This window comes from Macaca thibetana, chromosome 11, assembly GCF_024542745.1.
Source record: "Macaca thibetana thibetana isolate TM-01 chromosome 11, ASM2454274v1, whole genome shotgun sequence".
NCBI classification, from domain to species: Eukaryota; Metazoa; Chordata; class Mammalia; order Primates; family Cercopithecidae; genus Macaca; species Macaca thibetana.
In genome coordinates, this window is record NC_065588.1 from 32741440 (window position 1) to 32768797 (window position 27358).

At 40.0% G+C, this 27358-nt stretch overlaps 1 protein-coding gene across 1 annotated transcript in view; it reads right to left on the reverse strand.

Annotated features, from left to right (window-relative positions):
• Window positions 1–1304: 1304 nt before the first annotated feature.
• The window catches only part of PKP2 (plakophilin 2), a 109434-nt gene continuing 83380 nt past the window's right edge, over window positions 1305–27358 (reverse strand). The window contains 4 exon segments of the mRNA XM_050750254.1: window positions 1305–3052; window positions 3204–3291; window positions 6704–6893; window positions 12690–12843. Coding sequence (XP_050606211.1) covers window positions 2984–3052; window positions 3204–3291; window positions 6704–6893; window positions 12690–12843 — 501 coding nt within the window. The 3' untranslated portion in view covers window positions 1305–2983.

Genomic DNA, 27358 nt, shown 5'->3' on the forward strand with positions numbered 1-27358 from the left:
TATAGTCCTTCAAAGGTTAACATTTACTTCATAAATGATGAAACTGTTCTATAAACTAAAACATGAAAGTTAAAGCAGAATTTTATTTTGAAAAGTTTGTTCCCTTTTTTATCTATCTTCCCTCCCACAAGAAATACTTTAATGCAACAGTGAGTCTTGAAAAGAGCCAGTTATATGGTCATGTTGAGAATTAGTTGAGTGTACGACTCCATGTTTTTCTTTTCTGTCACATTAATAAGAACTGAGTCTTTTTCATGCAAGATGATACTTCGAGGAGGATTTGACCAAATGCCTTCTAAATTCCCTCTTAATCCTGAGATTCTGTGATTTGAGGCTTCTTCTGCAATTTTGTTCAATGTACACACATACTGAAGTCCTCCTTATTCCAAAGCGGTAAGTTCATTAGACATTTTATTTAGGGGAAATCTCATTTTATAACTATAGTATATAGGCACACACACACACACATATGTAGGTGTCTATATATAAACGTGTGTGTGTGCGCGTGTATATAGATATATATCTCCCATCTCCTGTTTTCTTCTAAGAAATTGCTTCTTCAGAAGGTGATTAAATTGGTTTTATAGTGGTTTATCTAGTCCTGCTGCTTATTCTCCCACTTGACATGTTAATCCCCTGTCTATTTTATCAGATAACCCTTTGGTTATTGCCATCAGATCTAAACAAATGTTTCCAGTGATGGAAATCTAGGGCAGCAGCCTCCTTCATTCCAGACCATGAAGAATTCTTGACAGAGAGCAGCCCTTTGGAACAAATAAACACAAATGAATAAAAAGGCCCAGCTTTGCCCATTCGTGTCTCTGAAGGCATGGGCGAGGTCTGGGACACACAGGAAAACAAACATATTTATATATAGACCTGTGATCAAAACTGTTCATTCACAGAAGAACCTCCCTGAGAGGTGTTCACAAACTGTAAAGTAGTGAGGTGTTTGCAAACAGGGTAGACAAAGCAGCACATGGAAATCAAATGTAGTCTGTCTTTTCGCAGTCACAGAATCACCCAATAATATACTAAAATCTAACCACAGCTAACACGTCTGCATGTGTCTTCATTTTTATGGTCACCATCTAGTCCCACCATTCTTACAGGAAATGTCTCTTGGTAAAAAATTTAGGATTTTAATTAGGGGGAAAATATAAGTAATTACAAAGTATCAAACCCTTAGTAATTGAAGTTTACAAAGTTAAATCCTCAAATTTCATGTCAATCATACCATATATTCCAAGATACACAAATAAATCAGATATACACAGACACCAATGCAAGCAACACTACTTTTGTCTCATTTTGTATTTAATATTATCAAAGGCTTTATTAATGCCTTAAAAAACACAAAAAATTATTGAACATACATTTATTATCTGGAGGAATAAATGCACTCCAAATGCTTATCATCAGAACTCTGGAAAAAGACATATAAATTCTCTCCAGTATTTTAAAAATTGGTATCTAAATAATTTCATTTTGAACTAGGTTAGTAACCTAAGTTGTCTTCATTCAGCTTTTAAAATTGAAAAAAAAATTGTTTCAAATACAATAAAGACTTAAGTACACATTCAAAATTTATTTTCTATTACACCTTTCTGGCCAAGGGAGTTGAAGAATTTTTTTCCTTATCTTACTTAGGACAAATGTTGCCAGATTTAAAAAAAAATATATAAACAGAATAGTAGTTGTAAAGACTAACTCTATATGAATGGTTTTAATCATAGCACAGTTAAAATAACATTTAATATAGATTCATTTCGCTGGATGATGTCACCTTTTAAAACATCAGTATTTCTCGTATCATTTCTGGATGGTCTTGACACATTCTTCTCTCTTCTTCAACATGACTTCTTCATTTTTTTTTCTCTAGAGTTTTCTTGAGTTAAAATAATGGCTTGAAGAAGATCATATGAGATCTAGTGGCTCTGTGATATTTCTTAAATGCTGGGCAAAGCTGGGCTAGTTGATAATGTAACTCATTAAAATGAGCTGTATTTTCAGTGCCCCAGGCTGGTTGGTTAGTCTGATAGAAGGCCTTAGTTCCTCTTGCAGATAAAGATAGAGTCCATTCTTCTACTAGTCCAGGGCAGTGGCCAAAGAAGTCCAGGAAAGGCATTACACGGAATGCCATTGTTTAGAAGGGATTTGGATTTAATGGCATCGTTATAGGTAAAGTATTTCCTGAGCAAAAAATCTCATTCACTGAGTGTTTGGGGGAATGTTAAATTTTATAATCATAGTTGCCTTTCTCTGTGGAAAAGATTTTATTTATTTATTTATTTATTTCTTATTTTACTTTTAAGTTCTGGGAGGAAAAGATTTCTTTAATTTGCCATGATCACTTCCTCTCAATTTCTTTTTCTTATAGTCATGCATACTCTGTAATCTAAATTTCTTAAGTTTATTTAAAAATCAGAGGAAAAAAAAAAGGGGATAAAAACAAGCACAAAGTAAAGAAAGAAACCAATAATTTTGCCATTATACCTTCTCCTGGATAACTGCAGATATTTATCATTTCTATTCTGTTTCAACACTGCAGAACAATACACTCGTGGCCCAATGGTGAAGCAATGTGCACGAGTGACCAAACATGGGAACCGGAAAAGGAATATAAATGTAAATCACACTTTTAAAATCCCAGTAATGCAACCGCTTCTTTCCTTATTTATTGGATTAATGTCCCTTCCACATGAATTCCCATTTTGGTTCCAGGAGGCCATGCACCATAAGCTCTAATAGCAAAGACGACTATTTGTAGTGCCTGTAGCCAGTATCTACTGGTGGCAAACTCGCGAAAGTCTTCTGGAAGACTCATAAAATTATGTTCTATTTGTTTTCTGGATTCAGGGGACCATGGAAATAGAAAAGGATAGAAACAAGGCATGCTTTTGAGGTTTCTTGGGCTGGGTAGTAGAAAAATAGGTGTTTTCCTTTGGGGATTTTTGCAGCTGAGAATGCTTTGTCATTTTCCTCAGTCTTTAAGGGAGTGGTAGGCTTTGGCAGTCCGGCTGTTGACGAAATCTGTCTTCTTAAACTGAGCCTTTGGAATAAGGAAACAGAAACGTGAAAGGTAACAAAACTGGCACACAAGAAAATGCAGTTTTTTAGTGATTTCTTACCAGGGTCAAGTCAAGTGGGCCATTATTACCTGGCTCTGTTAACTATGACACATTCCTTGTTCATGTTCTTACCTTCTTGTAGGCATGGTGGAGTTCCGTGTGTGCCCACAGAGAGTACAGGAGGACGGAAGCAGCTTTACTTGCTTTGTTGGAGGCATAGCTGAAAAGAAAAGGACATTCTGAGATCAGGGAGAATGAATGAGGCTTCTGCATGCTGCCTGTCGGCGTTCTGTAAGACCTCTTCACTCTTCAACTGCTCCTCCCCAGCAGCCGTCCGTGAAGTCAGGCCACTCAGTGACCAGACAATTAGGCAGCAAACTCTGGAAGGAGGGGACCATATTTGTTTTTGTTTTCTTTTTAAACCACTAGCACAGTGCTAATAAAGAAATAGTTTATAGGCCAGGCGGGGTGGCTCATGCCTGTAATCCCAGCACTTTTGGGAGGCCAAGGTGGGTAGATCACGAGGTCAGGAGATCGAGACCATCCTGGCCAACATGGTGAAACCCTGTCTCTACTAAAAATACAAAATCTAGCTGGGTGTGGCGGTGTGTGCCTGTAATCCCAGCTACTAGGGAAGCTGAGGCAGGAGAATCACGTGAACCTGGGAACGGAGGTTGCAGTGAGCTGAGATTGTGCTACTGCACTCCAGCCTGGAGACAGAGTTAGACTCTGTCTCAAAATAATAATAATAATAATAATAATAAAATAAGCAAAGTAGTTTATAGAGAAAAATCCCTGATATTTATAAGGAATATATCTTTAGATATGTTATAAATTCTTGAATTATTTATAGAATATAATCTATATTTGTATGGTTATAATGTGTGTTTATAGAATAAAAATGCATGAAAGCATGACTGAAAAATACATATGATTTTGTGACACCATAAATGTAGGAGTAATTTTTCAAGTCAATAAAATAAATTCTTGTGGCAGCCCCTGTTAAAGCAGTTTCAAAATCTCTTTACGTTTCTGTATAGAGCAAATGGAAAACTTGTTCCTGCTATAAATCCAAGTCACCACTGCATTTGAACTGTACTTAGTATTTCATATTCTGCTTTTTTTTTTTTTTTTTTTGAGATGGAGTCTCACTGTGTCGCCCAGGCTGGAGTGCAGTGGTGCCATCTCGGCTCACTGCAAGCTCCGCCTCCCAGGTTCAAGCGATTCACTTGCCTCAGCCTCCTGAGTAGCTGGGACTACAAGCGTCCACCACCACGCCCGGCTAATTTTTTGTATTTTTAGTAGAGACCGGGTTTCACCATGTTAGCCAGGGTGGTCTCAATCTCCTGACCTCACGATCTGCCTGCCTCGGCCTCCCAAAGTGCTGGAATTACAGATGAGAGCCACCGTGCCCGGGCCATGTTCTGCTTTTAAATTTATTCTAAATGTCCCACTTCAGGCTTAGATCAGTGCTGCCTTAGATCTCTTTCTCTTCTATCACCTGATTAGCACATGGCTGAGTTTTTTTTTTTTTAAACAAAGACTTTTCCCCCCTCCCATAGCATAGGCATTTGTAAACATAAAACCAAAACCAGAGAGTGCAACGATGTACAGAGAAGAGCATGCTGTGTTCCTTCAAGAGTGAAAAGCCTTTCTCTTCCATACTAGCCTGGCAGGGAGGAGCAGTCAAATCAGCCTTCACAGACTTGTTAGTACCTCCTGGACTTTTCAGAATCACTTGGTAATAACTGAAGGGCAAATAAATCCACCAAAGTGATGGGTCTCTAATATTCAAAAGTGTAAAAAGTTATTAAATTCCAAGGCTGTTATATTCATAACGTTTGTTTATAAGTTGGTTGTTGGATACTTGGTACTCTTTTATTCAAAGATGTAATGTTATAAATGATAATTAGTTCCCAGGCTAGCCTACAAATGATAGGTCAGATATATAACACTCTAGTAAGGAAAGAGCAGCAGACACCACTGGCAAGAAGCTGCTTGTTAATTTTCGTTTTTGAAACAAGAGCATGTGAGGACTCACAAGTGGACACCCAGGGCAATAAACAAGTAACGAAGTAGCTCACCCCCTATCTTGCTAAGCAACCAGAAGTTTCCAAAAGTAATTGCATATTCCCATGTGCAACAATTGTTATATCTGAATACTCAAATAATGAGCATCATACTATCTTATGGTGATTTGCCTGGAAGTTTGGATGACTGTTTGGAAGAAGAGTCATTTCTGTTTTCCAGCAGTAATTCATTCTTTCCACAAAGACTGAGCAACTCTAGATACTATCTGCCAGCCTGTGGCGACAGGTGAATATTCCTGGGGAACTGACGCTCCAGCCAGTGCTCAGGGCTTGTTTTAATCTGACTCTGAATGCAGTCTTCCTTCCTCATGTGCACTGCAAAGTGGGCTGCAGGGTAGAAGGGACCTCACTTGGGTGGGGCTGTGGTGGAGGTGACATGTACATCCCTGAACAGCCAAGCACACGTTTCTTCAGTACAGATGAAGTCATCTGCTTTGTAACTCATTAGAACTACGCTATAGTGGCCATTTCTTTTCTTGTTTGGTTATTTACAAAAGTAACTTGTATCTATTTGTAAAAAGTCAAACAATTCCGAATTGTATAAAGAGAAAAAGATAATCTTCATGCCCCTTTTCAATCTCATCACTCTAAATTAACTAATAGTAAATAATTTGGTTAAACAAGGTTTTTCATTCTCCTCACTTTTTTTTTTTTTTTAATAGGGCAAAGTTGAAAACAGGAACACATTGGACCTTCTATTCTCAAAAGGGAATAAGATGTGGAAGAGATAAGATAGAGAAAAAACTGTGAAAGCAAGACTTTGTCATCAGGCTCCCCCCACTGCTTCTCCTGTGCCATCACTGCTGCTGCTGCTGCTTTTTTTCTTCTTTTTTGAGACAGAATCTCACTCTGTCAACCAGGCTGGAGTGCGGTGGCATGATCGCGGCCCATTGCAACCTCTGCCTCCTGGGCCCAAGCAATTCTCAAGCCTCAGTCTTCCAAGTAGCTGGAATTACAGGCACGCACCACCACATCCAGCTAGTTTTTGTGTTTTAGTGGAGACAGGGTTTTACCATGTTGGCCAGGCTGGTCTCGAACTTCTGACCTAAGTGATCCACCTGCTTGGACCTCCCAAAGTGCTGGGATTACAGGCATGAGCCACTGTGCCCAGCCCATCACTGCTTCTTCTAAGCCACCTGGTGTGACGTTGCCTCTTAAGATGGGAGTGAGGAAAAGGGCACTTATCTGTCCAGAGGACTCCTGCTTTGCCTACATTCTGCTGTTATTAAATCATGGCTGTGGCTCTGGGAAACTAATTCATTAGGCCAATACAATGCTGGAATGCACTACCAAGAGAAGCTCTGGAGTCTGACCCTCTCTCGACACTTCAGAAGAGAAGGGACAAGCATGTGGTGTGGTGGCTCCAGTTCTTTCCTTGGCTGGTCACTGAGGGCTGGCCAGACAATCTGGCCTGGCTTTGCGTCCTGTTTGCCGCCATGTTGCACATGATGACCCTGCCTGCACATTCATAACTGGGCTGTTTACACACAGGGTGGTGAGGGGAAAGGGAGGCCACTGACGGGCAGAAGCTGAAGGACTTACGCATCGCCTGCACTGATGGTCATAATTTTCTGGATGCCCCCGGTGTTTAGAAGGTCCCGTGCATTCTGGTAACTGTTTTGGATTATGTTGTTCAATGTGTAACAGGCAGAAGCTGTAGTTTCAATGAGAAGGTCAGTACTTGGGACTGTGTCAGGAATGATGGAAACCAAATCGGGGAGAGTTTCTTTGGCTACAAAATGAAAAAAAAAAAGAACACTTGATTTAAAAGATTGTTTCTTAATCCCAAAATCCCAATACATTTTGGGTAATGAACATTTTTTTTTTTTGAGACAGAGTCTTGTTCTGTGCCCAGGCTGGAGTGCAGTGGCACGATCTTGGCTCAATGTAAGCTCTGCCTCCCGGGTTCACTCCATTCTCCTGCCTTAGCCTCCCGAGTAGCTGGGACTACAGGTGCCCGCCACCACGCCTAGCTAATTTTTTTGTATTTTTAGTAGAGAGGGGGTTTCACTGTGTTAGCCAGGATGGTCTCAATCTCCTGACCTTGTGATCAGCCCGCCTCGGCCTCCCAAACTGCTGGGATTACAGGCGTGAGACACCGCGCCTGGCCAAGAACATTCTTAAAAAGAAACACAGCTGGTTGACAACACATGGAAAGATGTAATTTCCCTAATAACAAATTTTTTAAAATATTTGAAAAGAGGATACTCTGTGCTCAGCACATTGAAAATCTTTTCAGAATGTAATTTGGCAGAAATGTCAAGAACTTAAAACATTTTCATCTTCTTCAATTCGGTCATTCCATGTCTAGTAATACATCTTAAAAACATCACTTTGAAAATGGAAAAAGCTTTCTACAGAGATCTTTATGACAGTACTACACGTAAATGAAAAACTAAAAAGCCTGAATATCCTAATAATAGGAATATGATTAACTAAAACACACCTGCAGAGACTATTATTCATCACAAAACCTATCTATGAAGCATGTGTAATAAAAAGAAAATAATTATGCTAATAATGTATGTGAAAAATCTGTATATTTATTTATATAAAGAATACATAATATTATTGGCCAGGTTTGGTGGCTCACACATGTAATCCCAGCACTTTGGGAGGCTGAGGCGGGTGGATCACTTAAGGTCAGGAGTTCAAGACCAGCCTGGCCAACATGGTGAAACCCCATCTCTACCAAAAATACAAAAATTAGCTGGGCGTGGTGGCACCTGCCTGTGCCTATAGTCCCAGCTACTCAGGAGGCTGAGGCACAAGAATTGCTTGAACTTGGGAGGGAGAGGTTGCAGTGGGCAGAGATCACGCCACCATATTCCAGCCTGCGCAGCAGAGAGAGACCCTGTCTCCAAAAAAAAAGAAAGAAGAAAAGAATACATAATATTACCAAAAAAACCCACATAAGAAACCTGAGGAAAAATGTTAATAGGAGCTGTTTTTCTACAACAGTATTAATAGTGAACTAAAATCATTTTCTTTTTTTTTTTTTTTGAGACGGAGTCTCACTCTATCGCCCAGGCTGGAGTGCAGTGGCGTGATCTCGGCTCACTGCAAGCTGTACCTCCCGGGTTCACACCATTCTCCTGCCTCAGCCTCCAGAGTAGCTGGGACTACAGGCGTCTGCCACCATGCCCAGCTAAGTTTTGTATTTTTAGTAGAGACGGAGTTTCACCTTGTTAGCCAGGATGGTCTTGATCTCCTGACCTCATGATCTGCCTGCCTCGGCCTCCCAAAGTGCTGGGATTACAGGCGTGAGCCACCGTGCCCGGCCAAACTAAAATCATTTTTGAGGCCAGGCACAGTAGCTTATGTCTGTAATCCCAGCACTTTAGAAGGCCGAGGCAGGTGGATCACTTAAGCCCAGGAGTTTGAGACGAGTCTGGAAAATATAATGAGACCCTGTCTCTATTTTAAAAAGTACAATTAAATAAGTGAATAAATAATAAATGAATAATCTTTGCTTCCCAAGGTTTTTTTCAATACATAAGTAATACTACCATTCTAAAAAGAGAAATAAACTATTTTAAAGGTACTTTTCTACTATGTATATGACTTCTTGGTTGTAAGTTTGAGTTTGGCTTTCTTTTTGTATTAATAAGAAAGGTATTAAAAAAAATAGACACGTCACTTTCACAATTAGGCTACAGAAAATAAAAAAGACACATAGACCAATGGAACAGAATAGAGAACCCAGAAATAAAGCCAAATACTTACAGCCAACTGATCTTTGACAAAGCAAACAAAAACACAGAGTGGGGAAAGGCCACCTTATTCAACATATTCAACAAATGGTGCTGGGATAATTGGCAAGCCACATGTAAAAGAATAAAGCTGGATCATCATCTTTCACTCAAAAACCAACTCAAGATGGATCAAAGACTTAAATCTGAGACCTGAAACCATAAACATTCCAGAAGATAATCATGGAAAATCTCTTCTTGACATTGGCTTAGGCAAAGAGTTCATGACCAAGAACCCAAAAGCAAACGCAACACAACGCAAAATAAGTAAATGGGATTCAATTAAATTAAAAAGCTTCTGCACAGCAAAAGAAATAATCAGCAGAGTAAACAGATATCCCACAGAGTGGGAGAAAATATTCACAAACTGCATTCGACAAAGGACTAATATCCAGAATCTACAAGGAACTCAAATCAGCAAGAAAAAAGCCAAATAATTTCATCAAAAAGTGGGCTAAGGACATGAATAGACAATTCTCAAAAGAAGATATACAAATGGCATATGAAAATTTTTTTGATAAGCTTCAAACAAACATGAAAAAAATGCTCAACATTACTAATTATCATGGAAATGCAAATTAAAAGCACAATGAGATACCACCTTACTCCTGCAAGAATGACCATAATTTAAAAATCAAAATATAATAGATGTTGGCATGGATGTGGTGAACAGGGAACACTTCTACACTGCTGGTAGGAATGTAAACTAGTACAACCACTATAGAAAACAGTATGGAGATGCCTTAAGGAACTAAAGTAGAGCTACCATTTGATCCAGCAATTCCACTACTGGGTATCTACCCAAAGTAAAAGAAGTCATTATATGAAAAAGACACTTGTACATGCATGTTTATAGCAGCACAATTCACAATTGCAAAATATGGAGCCAACCTAAATGCCAATCAACCAACAAGTGGATACAGAAAATGTGGTATATATACACCATGGAACACTACTCAGCCATTAAAAAGACAGACATAATGGCCTTTGCGGCTCAATTGGATGAAATTAGAGACCACTATTCTAAGTGAAATAACTCAGGAATGGAAAACCAAATATTGTATGTTCTCACTTATAAGTGGGAGCTAAGCTATGAGGATGCAAAGGAATAAGTGATATAGTGGATTTTGGGGACTTGGGGAAAGGTAGGAAGGGGTGAGGGATAAAAGACTACACATTGGGCATAGTGTGCACTCCTCAGGTGACAGGTGCACCAACATCTCAGAAATCATCACTAAATAACTTATCTGTATAACCAAACACCACCTGTACCCAAAAACTTATTGGACAATTTAAAAAGGTATTACTATTTGACAAGTCCACCGGAACTTGTCCTGTGGTACATATTTTGGTCAATGCGAACTTGTGCTTAAACTTTTTGTAATAGTTATTTTCATGTATGTTTTCCTCTTTTTCCTCTAACCACTTTAGACTCTTCTTAAAAGATAGAGAGCATGCATCTTTTGCTTTTGCTGATCCCCACAGTTCCCGAATATGTGTTGCATTGATCAGGAATTAACAAATACTGCCTAATTTTATTGTGTGCCTTCATCTGTGTTCACGTGGCATCTTGAAGCACATTTCTCTCTCTGTGATACTGGATTGTAATGAATTGTGTGACTGTCTCAACCTCATATGAGGCTGTGGGTTCCTTGAAGCCAATTATCTTACTTATTTCTATGTTTCCAGCATTGATCATCATTCCTGAAATGGACAAGTACTCAATAAAAGGCACTGAATGATATGTCATCATAATACCTGGACCTGATTGACAGGTAAGACATACTTTCTGCTCACAGGCCTGAACTCTTTCTTTTTGACTGTGGTTCAAGCACACAGCATACTGTGGAGAGCTCAGTGTTCATCTAAAGCCAGAGGGCTTTAGTTTCAGTCCTGGTTCTGCTACTTTATGGCTCTATGGCCTGAGCAAGCTATTTAACGTCTCTATTTGTTTTTCCCTAAGTTGCAATGTGAGATAATAATGTCTATGTCACAGGGTTATTTTGAGGGAATGAATCAATGCATGTTAAGTGTATTATAGTACTGCGCATGTGGTAAGCTCTCAATGGATGCTATTATCAGAAGGCTTCCTCCTTTTAATAAGTTAAACTACAGAATGAAAGCCTTGACTGGCAAAGTAGCACTGTGAGATACATACCCGTGTCTTCTGTGTGAAATCTGTTATTCTGTTACCATGCCCCATTGCCTGTCTTTAAGTTTTTGAGAAAATGTAAGTTTCAAGTTTATTTCTCTAGATGTAAGTAAAACGTAACAAACTTATTGCAGGTGAGAACAGGGAAAGTTACCTGGCTTAGAAAGCTCTGGTGAGAAACACAAAGCATGTATTCAAGATGATTTTCACTTATGTCTGGCTATTACAATTCTGAATTAAGAGAAGTCCTTTTACTTATATATTTGACATGAAGCCAATTTGGAATTTTAAAATTGCATTTATCTTGCTGAAGCCTCTTCTCTCTGTTATCCTTAAAGTGAAGTGTATCAACAGAATCATCTACTATAAACCAGGTGGCTACGGCTATACCTTCCCAACATTTAGGGGACTGCAGAGCCTGAGGCCAACAGCATTCCTGCCCTGAAGGTACGTGCTTAATGTGTACAGTGCCATTGTTTACCTTGGCGGTGTTTTAAAGATGGAGTCAATTTTTTATTTGGGAAAAGAACAAAAAAGGGAAGGATAATACACCTCTATTGAAGTTCAGCACAAAAGACCACGGGGAGAGCATTTTAATAATTTTGAGAGTGCCTATGACGAGGTCTCTTTCAGATTCACTGAGAATGTTCCAGGTTGTCTCTACTCATAATGAGCATGAAACCATTGTATAAAAAAAGCTCCTGTCAAATGTGCGGCTGGCTGGCTTTGAAAATGACATTACTAAAACATAACTGCAGCCTTCAATATCTCTGGGGCTATCTGTGTGCATATTTAAAAATCTAATCCATTAACACAAGCAAAATATTGTTTATATTTTTTGTGAAATGTGAAAAACTGAGTTTGAGTTGTTAGAAACGACCTATTTATAGAGCATTACGAAGCATGTTTAATTTTAGCATTATCTTTCTATCATCTCATTTTGTAATTTTCTACTTGATACAACAAACATTTATCACATACTTCTTGGTATAAGCAAATAAATAAAAAATTATGTTATTTGATAATGTAACGCCATTATCATCCCAGTCAATAATACAGTCAAAGGCAAAATATGTCTCATCACAGTTACCCAAAAAAAGATGCCAAATTTGCTATATTCAGTTACTCCTTTTTTGTCTTTCTATTGTGATTATCTGCTTATCCATTTTTTTTTATGTCCAACACACTGCCAAACTACTAAACTACCACTACATGTGTTTTTCAAATGTTCTAGAATTATGGTGCTTAAGAGAGCCACCGAGAGAACATTCTGAAAGACAACTATATGGATTAGAAAGACTTCATTGGATGGTGTGAGTGAGGGTGCCACCCAGTGAAAAATATCAACAGTATTACTTATCTTGTTAATTATTAGTATGCTCTAAAATTTTTCTTTTGTAGTAATTTTTTAAAAAATGTCGGGTATTTAAAAAAATCTCTGGTGAGATCCACCGAGAAAGCCTCCTTGTGATATCTGGCGGCAGAAAAGGCAGGCCAGTTTATCACCTACTCCTTACTCCCATTTCCAGTGCATCTTTGTGAACGGGAGGGGATACAGACAACATTTCATTGCATTGTATCTTCAGCATGTACATATTACACATAGATACTTATACCGACTCACCAATTTCATTCTGCAGAGAAAGATTCCGGGACAGATTTCTTAGCAGCGAGATGGCTGTCTTTTTCACACTTAGGTCACCGACATGCAGCATCTTTCGGGTGTGCTGCAGGCCATTTTCCTTCTGGACAACTGCCTGAGCCACTGACGTCGGCATCTGTTTTGTGAGACACATCTTATAAGTGCTATTGTGTTTGATTTCATGATAATATTAAGTTTTCTGTAGATTACCAGAGGTTGATGAAAATGTTTTATTTTATTTTTATTTTATTTATTTATTTTGAGATGGAGTCTCTCTCTGTCACCCAGGCTGGAGTGCAGTGGTGCGATCTCAATTCACCACAACCTCCACCTCCCAGGTTCAAGTGATTCTCCTGCCTCAGCCTCCGGAGTAGCTGGGATTATAGGTGTGTGCCACCACACCCAGCTAATTTTTTTGTACTTTTAGTAGAGATGGTGTTTTATCATGTTGGCCAGGCTGGTCTCGAACTCCTGACTCAGGTGATCCACCTGCCTCAGCCTCCCAAAGTGTTGGAATTACAGGAGTGAGCCACTATGCCCGGCTGAAGATGTTTTAAAAATTAGAACTGTGATGAAACTAGTCTAAATTAGGTTTTCAAGTCAATTACTAGATAAAAACTGTTTATTCAGTACATTTAAATGCAATCTTGGGGCTGGGCGTGGTGGCTCACACCTGTAATCCCAGCACTTTGGGAGGCCAAAGCTGGCGGATCACCTGAGGCCAGGAGTTCAAGACCAGCCTGACCAACATGGTGAAACCCTGTCTCTACTAAAAAATACAAAAATATTAGCCAGGTATGGTGGTGCGTGCCTGTAGTCCCAGCTACTCAAGAGGCTGAGGCAGGAGAATCGCTTGAACCTGGGAGACAGAGGTGGCAGAGAGCCAAGATCGTGCCACTGCACTCCAGCCTGGGTGACAGAGCAACACTCTGTCTCAACAAGCAAACAAACAAATAAATGTAATGCAATGCAATGTTGGATTTAATTAGGTTATTACATTTTTTTGCATCTGTGTTTATAAATAAAATGGATTAACCTTTTCCTTGTACTACCCTTTTCACTTTTAGAATCAAGGTTATACTAACATCATTAAGTTAGTTGGGTAGTATTTAATCTTTTTCTATCTCCTTTAGCTGTTTGTGTAATACAAGAATAATCTCTTCTTTTGGGCTTGGTAGAATTTAGCCATACAGATTGAGTATCCCTTATCTGAAATGCTTGAGACCAGAAGTGTTTTGGGTTTTTTTCAGATTTTGGAAGATTTGCAAATGTACAATGAAATATCTTGGGGATAGATAGAACCAAGTCTAAACATGAAATTCATTTATCTTTCATATGCACCTTATACTTATAGCCTGGAGGTCATTTTTTAATTTTTTTTATTTTTTTTTATTTTTTGAGACAGAGTCTCGCTTAGTCGCCCAGGCTGGAGTGCAGTGGCGCGATCTCGGCTCACTGCAAGCTGCCTGGAGGTCATTTTATACAATATTTGTAATAATTCTGCGCATGAAATAGTTTGTATACATGGAACCATCAGAAAGCAAAGGTGTCACTATCTCAGCCACCCACATGGACAATCTGTGGTTGTTTGCATCACCATTATTCCTGACTCTGAATTCATATACTACGATAGGCTATCATTTTCTTCCACCTGTACTCAACAGTTAAAAATATGGTATGCCATTAAAACAGTTAAAAAAAATAACGTGTTCAGGTAACTAAGCAGCACAGTAGCACCACCAGAATACCTGTCTCAGCAGTCTAACAGCGACAGACAATGGCAGGCTTTCTGTCTCTAACTACCGTGCTGTGTTTTGATGCAAAGGTTATTGTCTACTGTTTTTTGTTTGTTTTTTTTTCCAGTGAGAAGAAACATGAAAAGCAATTGAGGGATGAGGAACTGGGTCCTTTAGGGATGAGGAGGCATTCTGTTGGATGGTTTTGCAAAATGTTGCCTCTAGAGTCATCTGCCTCATTAACAATGGCTTTTTTCCCTTCAACTTTTAAGTTCAGGGGTACACGTGTAGGATGTGTAGGTTTGTTACATAGGTTAATGTGTACCATGGTGGTCTGCTGCACAGATCATCCCATCACCTAGCCCAGCACACATCAGCTATTCTTCCTGATGCTCTCCCTCATCCCCCCAAGTCCCCAACAGGCCCCAGTGTGTGCTGTTCCCCACCAAGTATCCATGTGTTCCCATTGTTCAGCTCCCACTTATAAGTGAGGCCATGTGGTGCTTGGCTTTCTGTTTGCCAAGGATAACGGCTTCCATCTCCATCCATGTCCCTGCAAAGGACATGATCTTGTTCCTTTTTATGGCTGCACAGTATTCCATGGTGTGTATGTATGACATTTTCTTTATTCAATCTATCACTGATGGGCATTCGGGTTGATTCCATGTCTTTGCTATTGTGAATAGTGCTGCAATGAACATACACATTCATGTATCTTTATATGAGAATGATTTATATTCCTTTGGGTATATACCCAACAATGGAACTGCTGGGTCAAATGGTATTTCTGCCTCTAGATCTTTAAGAAATCACCACACTGTTTTCCACAACGGTTGAACTAACTTGCCCTCCCACCAATGGTGGAAAAGCGTTCCTTTTTCTCTGCAACCTCACCAGCATCTGTTGTTTTTCTGACTTTTTAATAATCACCATTCTGACTGGCATGAGATGGTATCTCACAGTGGTTCTGATTTGCATTTTTCTAATGATCAGTGATGTTGAACTTTTTTTTCACGTTTGTTAACCACATGTATGTCTTCTTTTGAGAAGAGTCTGTTCATGTCCTTTGTCCACTTTTTTTTTTTTTTGTCTGTCTTGTAAATTTGTTTAGGTTCCTTGTAGACACTGGATATTAGACCTTTGTCAGGCAGATAGACTGTAAACACTTTCTCCCATTCTCTAGGTTGTCTGTTCACTCTGATGATAGTTTCTTTTGCTGTGCAGAAGCTCTTTAGTTTAATCAGATCCCATTTGTCAATTTTTGCTTTCATTGCTATTGCTTTTGGCGTTTTTGTCATGAAATCTTTGCCGTTGCCTATGTCCTGAATGGTATTGCCTAGATTTTCTTCTAGGGTTTTTATAGTTTTGGGTTTTACATTTAAGTCTCCATCTTGAGTTAATTTTTGTATAAAGTATAAGGAAGGGGTCCACTTTCAATTTTCTGCATTTGACTAGCCAGTTCGCCCAGCACCATTTATTAAATAGGGCATCCTTTCCCCATTGCTTGCTTTTGTCAGGTTTGTTGAAGATCAGATTGTTGTAGGTGTGCAGTCTTATTTCTGAGTTCTCTATTCAATTCCACTGGTCTATGTGTCTGCTTTTGTACCAGTACCATGCTGTTTTGGTTATGGTAGCTTTGTAATACAGTTTGAAGTCAGGTAGCATGATGCCTCTAGCTTTGACCTTTTTGCTTAAGATTGTCTTGGCTATTCGGCTCTTTTTCAATTCCATATGAATTTTAAAATAGATTTTTTTCTAATTCTGTGAAGAATGTCAATGGTAGTTTAATGGGGATAGCATTGAATCTATAAATTACTTTGGGCAGTAGTTTATTGAGAGCTTTTACCTTGAAGGGATGCTGAATTTTATCAAAGGCCTTTTCTGCATCTATTGAGATCATGTGGTAGTTCTGTTTGTAGATCATGTCTGTAGTTCTGTTTATGTGATGGATCACATTTATTGATTTGCAAATGTTGAACCAACCTTGCAGCCCAGGGATGAAACCCACTTGATGGTGGTGGATACGCTTTTTGACATGCTGCTAGATTCAGTTTGCCAGTATTTTACCGAGGATTTTTGTATCGATGTTTGTCAGGGATATTGGCCTGAAGTTTTCTTTTTTTTGTTGTTGTATCTCTGCCAGGTTTTGGTATCAGGATGATGCTGGTCTCATACAATAAGTTAAGGAGGAGTTCCTCCTTTTCAATTTTTTGGAATAGTTTCAGTAGAAATGGTACCCACTCTTCTTTGTACCTCTGGCAGATTTCAGCTGTAAATCTGTCTGGTCCTGGGTTTTTTGTGGTTGGTAGGCTATTTATTACCACCTCAATTTTAGAACTCATTATTGGTCTATTAAGGGATTTGATTTCTTCTTGGTTCAGTCTTGGGAAGATGTATGTGTCCAGAAGTTTATCCATGTTTTTCTAGATCTTCTAGTTTATGCATATAGAGGTATTTATAGTATTCTCTGATGGTTGTATGTATTTCTGTGGGGTCAGTGGTGATATCCCCCTTATCATTTCTGATTGTGTTATTTGATTCTTCTCTCTTTTCTATTAGTCTAGCTAGCAGATCATTTTATTAATTTTTTTTTTCTTCAAAAAAACAGCTCCTGAATTTGTTGACTTTTTGAAGGGTTTTTTGTGTGTGTGTCTGTATCTCCTTCGGTTCCACTCTGATCTTGGCTATTTCTTGCCTTGGGGTTTGTTTGCTCTTGGTTCTCTAGTTCTTTTAGTTGTGATATTAGGTTGTTACCTTGAGATCTTTTTTTTTTTTTTTTTTTTTTTTTTTTTTTTTTTTTTTTTTGAGATGGAGTCTCATTCTGTTGCCCAGGCTGGAGCGTACTGGCACAATCTCGGCTCACTGCAAGCTCTGCCTCCTGGGTTCACGCCATTCTCCTGCCTCAGGCTCCCAAGTAGCTGGGACTACAGGTAAAGACAGGGTTTAACCTTGTTAGCCAGGATGGTCTCTATCTCCTGACCTTGTGATCTGCCCACCTCGGCCTCCCAAAGTGCTGGGATTACAGGCATGAGCCACCGTGCCTGGCCACTTTGAGATCTTTCTAGCTTATTGATCTGGGCATTTAGGATTACAAATTTCCCTCTTAACACTGCTTTAGCTGTGTCCCAGAGATTCTGGTACACTGTCTGTTTGTTCTCATTAATTTCAAATCACTTCTTGACTTCTGCCTTAATTTCATTATTTATCCACAAGTAATTCAGGAGCAGGTTGTTCAATTTCTATGTACTTGTGTAGTTTTGAGTGAATTTCTTAATCTTGAGTTCTAATTTGGTTGCACTGTCATCTGAGAGATGGTTTCCTATGATTTCGGTTCTTTTGCATTTGCTAGGGAGTGTTTTACTTCTAATTATATGAACAGGTTTTGGGTAAGTGCTATAGGGTGAGGAGGAGAATGAATATTCTGCTGTTTTTTGGTGGAGAGTTCTGTAGATAACAGGTCTGCTTGATCCAGAGCTGAGTTAACACTTCTTGATGAATTGAACCCTTTACCATTATGTAATGCCCCTCTTTGTCTTTTTTTGATCTTTGTTGGTTTAAAGTCTGTTTTGTCAGAACTAGGATTGCAACCCTTGCTTTTTTCTGTTTTCCATTTGCTTGGTAAATTTTCCTTTATCCCTTTATTTTGAGCCTAAGTGTGTCTTTGCATGTGAGATGGAAGACAGGACACCAATGGGGTTTGGCTCTTTATCCAGCTTGCCATTCTGTGTCTTTTGATTGGTGCATTTAGCCCATTTACATTTAAGGCTAGTATTGTTATGTGTGAATTTGATCCTGTCATCATGACGCTAACTGGTAATTTTGCAGACTTGTTTATGTGGTTGCTTCATAGTGTCACTGGTCTGCGTACTTCAGTGTGTTTTTATAGTGGCTGGTAATGGTTTTTCCTTTCCATATTTAGTGCTTCTTTCAGGAGCTTTTGCAAGGTAGGCCTCGTATTGATGAATTCCCTCGTCATTTGCTTGTCTGCAAAGGATCTTATTTCTCTTTTGTTTATGAAGCTTAGTTTGGCTGAAAATGAAATTCTGTGTTGGAAATTCTTTTCTTTAAGAATTTTAAATATTGGCCCCCAATCTCTTCTGGCTTGTAGGATTTCTGCTGAGAAGTCTGCTGTTAGTCTGATGGGCTTACCTTGTAAGTGATCTGGCCTTTCTCTCTGGCTGCCCTTAACATTTATTCTTTCATTTTGACATAGAATCTGATAAGTATGTGTCTTGGAGATGATCTTCTCATAGAGTATCCTACTGGAGTTCTCTCCATTTCCTGAATTTGAATGCTGGCCTGTCTTGCTAGGTTGGGGAAATTCTATTGGGATGATATACTAAAGTGTGTTTTCCAACTTGGTTCTGTTCTCCCTGTCTCTTTCAGGTACCCCAATCAGTCGCAGGTTCCATCTCTTTACATAATCCCACATTTCTTGGAGGTTTTGTTCATTCCTTTTCATTCTTTTTTCTCTATTCTTGTCTGCCTGTCTTATTTCAGAAAGATAGTCTTCAAACTCTGAGGTCCTTTCCTCCGCTTGGTCTGCTCTGCTATTGAAACTCGTGATTGCACGGTGAAGTTCTCATGTTATATTTTTCAGCCCTATCAAGTCAGTTATGTTCCTCTCTAAACTGGCTATTCTGGTTATCAGCTCCTGTATTGTTTTATCATGATTTTTAGCTTCTTTGCATTGGGTTACAACGTGCTCCTTTATCTCAGCGAAGTTTGTTGTTTCCAACCTTCTGAAGCCTACTTCTGTCAACTCAGCCATCTCAGCCTCATCGCTGTTCTGAGTGCTTGCTGGAGAGGTGTTGTAGTCATCTGGAGGAGAAGAGGCACTCTGTCTTTTTGAGTTTTCAGTGTTTTTGCATTGATTCTTTCTCGTCTTTGTGGGCTTATCTACCTTCAACCTTTGAGGCTGCTGACCTCTGAAGGAGTTTCTGTGGGGTCTTTTTTGTTGATGTTGTTGTTGTTGTTTTCTGTTTTTTTTTTTTTTTTTTTTCTTTTCACAGTCAGGCTACTGACTGTTAGCAATCACAGGCTGCTGTGGTTTGCTGGGGAACTGCTCCAGACCTTAGTTGCCTCTGCTTTTCCTGTACTTGGAGGTATCAACAGTGAAGGCTGTGAAGCAGCAAAGATGGCAGCCTGCTCCTTCCTCTGGACACTCCATCCCAGGGTGGGTACTGACCTGCTTCTGGCCCAAATGCTCCTTTCGGAGGTTTATTGAAAGGTCTCACCTACTCAGGAGGAATGGAATTAGGCCCTTATTGAAAGGTCTCACCTAGTCAGGAGGAATGGAATTAGGCACCTGCTTACAGAAGCAGTCTGGCTGTAGACCAGGTGTGCTGTGTTTGGGAGGACCCTTCCTCATCCAGACTGCCCAGACTCTCTAGAGTAGGCAAGCTGGAACAGCTCAGTTGACCGAACCACAGAGATGGCGGCCTCCCTCTCCATCCCAGGGAGAGATCAGAGCTCTCTGTCCATATAAGCCTGGCTGGAGTGATTAAAGGCCCCCCACAGGGAGGCCCTGCCCAGTGAGGAGGAATGGATCAGGGTCCCACTTTAAAGCAGTTTGGGCACAATCTGGCACAGCAGCTGTGCAGTGTTGGGGGGGGGGTATCCCTTCCTCATCTGGACCACCCAGACTCTCTGGAGCTGGCAGGCTGGAATGTGCAGTTGACCAAACCATAGAAATAGTAGCCACCCCTCCCCCAGGGAACTCCCTCCTGTTTCAGGCAGACTCACTGTGTTGCCATTGGCTGGCTGGAATTCCCAAGCCAGTGGGTCTTAACTTGTGAGGTGCTGTGGAAGTGGGGCCCGCAGAACAATGCTGCTTGGCTCCCTGGATTCAGCCCCCTTCCTAGGGGAATGTACAAAGGGATCTGTCACCTTGCTGGGAATTCCAGGGTGGAGTATGTAAAACTCTTGTCTCTGTGTGTACCTGTGCTGAGGCTCCACACAGCTCTGTTTATTGGATCCAAGGCCCTAGTAGTGTGGGCTCATGAGGGGATCTCCTGATCCACAGGTTGCAGAGATCTGTGGGAGAAGCATGGTTTCCTGGGAGGGTTGCACAATCAGTCACTGCTTCCCTCTGCTGGGGGTGGGGGTTCCTTTGGCTCCGTGAGGCTCCTGGGTGGGCCACTGGCCCACTCTGCTTTTCTTTATTCTCTCCCGGTCAGGATGATTGTCTAGTCAGTCCCAGTGTGAGAACCTGGATATTTCAGCTGAAGGTGCTGAATTCACTCGACGCTTTCATTCCTCTCTGTGCTGTGGGCTGCAGCTGCTTCTAATGGGCCCTCTTGGTCCCCAACTCAACAATGGCTCTTATTTTAGCAGTCTCTCTTTGATTTTATAAATAGAATGAGTTGTTCTGTTATGAATGCCTGCTGCTCTAGTTCTTCAATAAGCCCATCACACAATTTCACCCTGTCATCTATAGGCACTTTTTCTGCAGTGTTAACAACATCACTATTATCATGATTACCTTATTCAGAATCATTTTGGCCATTTCACCATTGGTCAATGAATGAACAAGTGGAGCCTTGTTATCAATGTTAAAAACTTCTTATAGTATTCACTTCTTCCAGCTTACTGACGGATTATGAAGTCTATTTTTTTGCAAAGGTAAGGAGTTCAGCCATCTTTTTTTTCTCACTTGACATATATAATCCTTCAAAGCCACCATCTCGTTTATCATTACCACTGGACATAGCTGTAGGCCAGAGTTGTGCCAGGCATGCACACCTGTTTCAAGCAATGGCAACAGCATATAGAGCATCCTCAGGCTAAACTCCTTTTGAACACTTTCTCACACCCACACCTCTGTACACCGCTGCTAGCCAGCATGCTGTTCAAGAAAAGTGTTTTTTTAATCTACTCTTTATTGATCTAAGGATACTCTGGTCACATGGCTAAAATGATGAAGTCACATTTGAGGGAAAGTACATAGAATAGACATTTTTAAAATGAGAATTTCAGCTGGGAGATGAGCAGAACAGTTGTCATGTAATAACAAAATCTTGCAGTCATCATCCAGTCGAGTCTCCCTGCAGCAAGCATTAGCCACTTGGTACCAAATGTTTGTGAAACCAATCAAAAAAGATGTCCCTGGTGCTCCATGTCTTTCTGTTAGCATAATAACAGACTGGTAAGAAACTTGCTCCTTGAAAACAGTGAGGACACAAGTTTTTATCTATCACCCCACTTATGTGTGCCTGATGCATTAACACATCCCGGCATATTCTGTCCTTGGCAGCCTTAATTCTAGTAGGTGCTGTTTCAGCAGCTGTAGTCAGTGTCTTTCTGAGGCAATGATGCCAAAACAGTGATGTTTCATCAGCATTATAGACTTGTTTTGGCTTCAGATTTTCATTAGGCATGACTGGCAAACTCAATGAATTTCTTCACTGCTTTGTGATCAGCAGATGCTTTATCATCACAAATCTTTAAAAATGTAATGCTGTGTCTTTTGTTAAATTTCTGCAACCAGCCTATTGATTATTCACATTTCCTTTTAATTTTCAGTTCATCAAGATCTTTGCTTGTTTCATGGTCAGCGTACCATTATGTGGCATGTGTTCACTGTGACGTGGACAGATCCGCACTTTCAATACATGATCAAGATCTTCATGTTTGACTTTATGCTGTTTTCTAATTTTCACTAACTTCTGTGAATCAGTTTCAGCACAGAACTTCAACAATGTATCCTTCTGTTTCTTCAGGTCATATATGGATGTTTCATATACTCCTGTCCAGTTTCTCCAACAGCTTGGCTTTCTGTGCTAGAGGTAAACATAAATGCTTCCTCTTTTTATCAGTTACCCTGAGGGGTATCTGTAGGTCATTTTGTCATTTTCAGCAATACCTTTATACCACAGAGCAAAGAGTAAGCAAGCAAACACAGTTGAGTCATGCATGTAGGTCTTGGCTCCATGTGGGGCATTGTGGGAAACCTGCCATCAGCATGCCTGGCCTGCACACACGCCATTTTACTATCCTTTGTGGGTGTGCTTGCTTGCATGGGGGAAACTGGGTGTCTGTGGAAAAGATATATGGCAGCTGAAGGGAGCTGGGAGGGATTTGTTTTTTTTTTCTTTTCTGCTTGGGGATGCCGAGTAAACTGTGTATTGTGTGCCTGCGTTTTGACTTGACTCGCCATATAAAGGTCAAGTATAACATTTTCAACGCATGATGTCATGCTGGTGCTAAAAAGGTTTTGGATTTTGGAGCATTTCAGATTTTGAAAATTTCGATTAGGGATCCTCAACCTACATTGCTGCATATCTGTCACTCACTTCCACGGTGACATGGAATCTGTGTTCACCCAGAAAGCTAACTGAGCTGAGAAAAAAATCTTAAAGGAAGATGTCTTTCATTATCATTTCAGTTCATTTACCGGTTGATAATTAGTCATCTTTTCTATTTCTTCTTGTTCAAGTTTTGGGAATTTACACAGGTTAATTAATTTACGCTTTTTTTTTTTTTTTTTTTTTTTTTTGAGACGGAGTCTCGCTCTGTCACCCAGGCTGCAGTGCAATGGCGTGATCCTGGCTCACTGCAACCTCTGCCTCCCGGGTTCACGCCATTCTCCTGCCTCAGTCTTCTGAGTGCTGGGACTACAGGCGCCCGCCAACACGCCCAGCTAATTTTTTGTATTTTCAGTAGAGATGGAGTTTCACCGTGTTAGCCAGGCTGGTCTTGAACGCCTGACCTCAAGTGATCCACCTGCCTCAGTCTCCCAAAGTGCTGGGATTACAGGCACGAGCCACTGCGCCCAGCCATTATTAACTTTTAAATGGGAAAACCCATCACTATTTCCACACAAACGACCTGCCAATTGACTTTCTGTAACCTGCTTAGAAGTTTGGATCTATATTCGGTCAAATCCGTGTTAACTGATCACAGTCCTTGCATTTGTTATTCCTGGCTGTAGCTGTAAACTATCGCAAGCACAGTCAGTCTGAAGGTGAGAATTGTATTTTTGAAAATATAAAATGTCTTGACTTCCAGGAGCTTACTAGAGAAATAAAAAAGTGTAGCCTGCAGTTTTCAAAACCAATTCATCACAAGATTGAAGGTTATAAATCTAAATAATGGTCAGTGTTAGCCCAATAGTGACCAGACAAACATAAAACAAAAATGTAAACAAAACCAAAGCAAAAAACTAAAAACAAAACCCCAAAACAACCAACCAAACAAATAGTCTAAGCCATGAGGACCCCTTGTGAACTCTCATATGGATGTCTGGATTTTAGGAACAGGATTATCAGATCAGTGGGAGAAAATATATAAACATTGGGAAGTAGAATCATTTCAAGTTCATTTTGGGCCTTTGGATATGACTTTAATGTTAATCAACTTACTTTAAACTGAGCCTGCTTAATATATAATGAAACAAATAATTGTCATGTCTTATTGTTTTTATAATTTAGTCAGCATCTTTTTTTCTTTCAATATTAAAAACAGCAGGAAGAAGCTAGGCCTGGTGGCTCATGCCTGTAATCCCAGCACTTTGGGAGGCTGAGGTGGGAGGATTGCTTGAGGCCAGGAGTTTGAGACCAGCCTGGGCAACATAGTGAGACCTTGTCTTTACAAATGATAAAAAAATTTAGCCCAGTGTTGTGGTATGTGCCTGTGGTTCTAGCTTCTTGGGAGGCTGAGGTGGGAGAGAATAATTTGAACCCTGGTGGTCAAGGCTGCAGTGAGCCATGTTTGCACCACTGCACTCCAGCCTGGGTGACAAGGCAAGACCCCATCTCGGGAAAAAAAAAAAGGGGGAGGAAGAAAACATGTAATTGTTAGATACAGTTGCAATACTCTGTTTATTAGTTATTAAAACATATCTTTTATTAGACTCTCAAAGTGTCCATGACTCAAAGGAATTTAATTACTATTTTATAATGTTTGTTTTATTATAAACAAATAAAAATTTGTCTTTCATTAATTTGCAGAACATTCTGTTAGACTATTTGCTCTCCTCTGAGAAGAATCCTTCCCCTGTAGCCATCCAAGGAGGAGACTATTGGACACCACTTCTGTATCCTGGGCCAGGAGGGACATTTGGCACTTCTGTCTCTTCCCAGCTGCACTTCTACACTATTCCGTCTTCCCTCAAATGCACAAGTCCTGTTCTTCTGAGTTACCACCGTCCAGCTGTATCACCCCCCACAGCATTTTCTTTGCTATCACAAGGCCTATTGTTCTTTCCTCAATATTCGCTGGAGGCTTTGGAGCCCAGTTCACAGCCTTCTCCATCTCCTATTCATATACCTCATCAAAATGATTACCTCACAGTTCCTAGACTCCCGCACAGTCCCTGACTTCCATCTCTTCCATACATCAGCCACTCACTTCCATGGTCACACAGAGCCTGTGTTCACTCAGAGATATGTTGCCTCCGAAAACATAAACTCATCAATGTCAGGCTCTGAACACATTTTCCCATTCTCCTTGCTCTCCCTCCTACCATGTTTCTCTTCAGCCTCATCAAGAACTTCAGTCCCTTTACCCGACCTTCATTCCTTACACCTCAAGATATCAATTCTCTCCTGTCTTAAATTTCTTATTTAGACTACAGTGCACGAACCATCACATTAAATATTATCTCTCCAGGCTGGGCACTATGGCTCAAACCTGTAATCCCAGCACTTTGGGAGGCTGAGGAAGGCAGATCACCTGAGGTGAGGAGTTCGAGACCAGCCTGGCCAACACGGTGAAACCCTGTCTCTACTAAAAATACAAAAAATTAGCTGAGCGTGGTGGTGGGCGCCTATAATCTCAGCTACTTGGTAGGCTGAGGTAGGAGAATCACTTGAACTTGGGAGGCAGAGGTTGCAGTGAGCTAAGACCGTGCCACTGGACTCCACCCTGGGCGACAGAATGAGACTCCATCTTAAAAAAAAAAGTTCCAGTACTCTCAACAATCTTGTCAGTCTAGCTTATTTTTCTCTCACCCATCAAAACTGCAATACGGGGTTCATTTAACTTTTTTCTTTTCTGATTTTATACTTGTCTACCAAATATTGCTAGGGCAAACAGTGCATTTGCAGAAGAACCAATCTGCAAATTATGGCCTCCAATCTCTACAAGAAACTCAATGTTGCTAGTAAACTTGCTGTTTCTTAAACACCAGTGGGGGTTTCAAAGCCTTACACCAGAATCACCCTTGTAAAATTTAATCTGATTATGTTCCACACCTCAGATTTAAACCCTTTCATGACTCCCCATCGCCTTCCAAATGATGTTCAAACATCTTAGTACGGCTCAAACAGTCCTCTGTAGTGTGACATTTTACTTCCTTCCTTACCACTACTCCCTAGTTCTCTAGATTACAACTCTCCTAAACTGCCTATCTCTCCTACTAGACCATTCATTAGCCTCTTGAAAGAATGTATCTTATCCATCTTTTCTCCACCTCAGTGCCTTGTATGGTACCTTGCACATGATAGGTCCTATACAAATGTTTACTGACCTGAATTGTATAAATAATATGCTATCAAGTTTCCCTGAAGATTTATCATCTCAGAAGGTACTTGAAAACAAGATGAGGAATCAAAGTCACAAAATATTTGTTACAATTTTTGTTTTCTTTTAAAACATGAGAATTTCTTGAGAATTAAAATCTCGCTTTATAGACATATCATACTACACTATTTAATGATATATGCTTAGATATAATAAAGAGCATTAATGTTTTCATGTTAATTCGTAAGAACAATCATTGAAAACATGTGACTGTAGATGAGGTCTGATTCCTTAAATGCTGTTTGCTCAGCTTGGGGACAGCATGGCAAAATTTCACTAATTCTGATTCACTGAGGGAAATGAGAAAGCGTGAAGTAGGATGACCTTTATAATTTGCTCCATAAGGAAAATAAGCAATGAGCGCTACCAAATAGAGATTCTATATTCTAGCTTTTATAAATATGTGAGAATGACTGTTATTTAGCTGGTCAACTGTTTGCAATAGCACTTTTAACTTATATTGCCTTGATCATTAATGAGGTTGAAAAAATGTTTTCAAATGTTTATTGGCCTTGAAAAAAAATTTCAACTTTTAGATTCAGGGGGTAGATGTGCAGGTTTGTGACATGGGTATACTGTGTGATGCTAAGGTTTGTGATATGAATGATCCCGTCACCCAGGTAGTAAGCATAGTACCCAAGAGTTAGTTATTCATCTCTTTCCCCCTCCTTCTCTCCCTCTTCTTGTAGTCCCTGGTGTCTAATGTTGCAATCTTTATGTCCACGAGTAACCAATGTTTAACTCCCACGTATAAGTGAGAATATGTGGTATTTGTTTTTCTGTACCTGCATTAATTCACTTAGGAAAATGGCTTCCAGATGCATCCATGTTGCTGCAAAGGACATGATTTTACTCTTTTTTATGGCTGCATATCATTCCAGGGTGCATATGTACCACATTTTCTTTATTCAATCCACCATGGATGGGCACCCAGGTGGATTCTCTGTCTTTGCTATTGCGAACAGCATGGTGATGAACCTATGAGTGCACGTGTCTTTTTGGTAGAATAATTTATTTTCCTTTGGATATCTACTCAGTAATGGGATTGCTGGGTGGAATGGTAGCTCTGTTTTAAGTTCTTTGAGAAACCTCCAAACTGCCTTCCACAGTGGCTGAACTAATTTCTATTCCCACCAACAGTATGTAAGTGTTCCCTTTTCTCCTAAGCCTCACCAGCATCTGTTGCGTTTTGACTTTTTAATAATAGCCATTTTAAGTGGTGTGAGACGGCATCTCACTGTAGTTTTGATTTGATGATTAATGATGATTAGTGATGATGAGTGTTTTTTCATGTTTTTTGGCCACTGGCAATGTCTTTTTTTGAGAAATGTCTGTTCATGTCTTTTGCTCCCTTTTTTAATGGGGTTATTTGGTTTTTGCTTGCTGAATTTT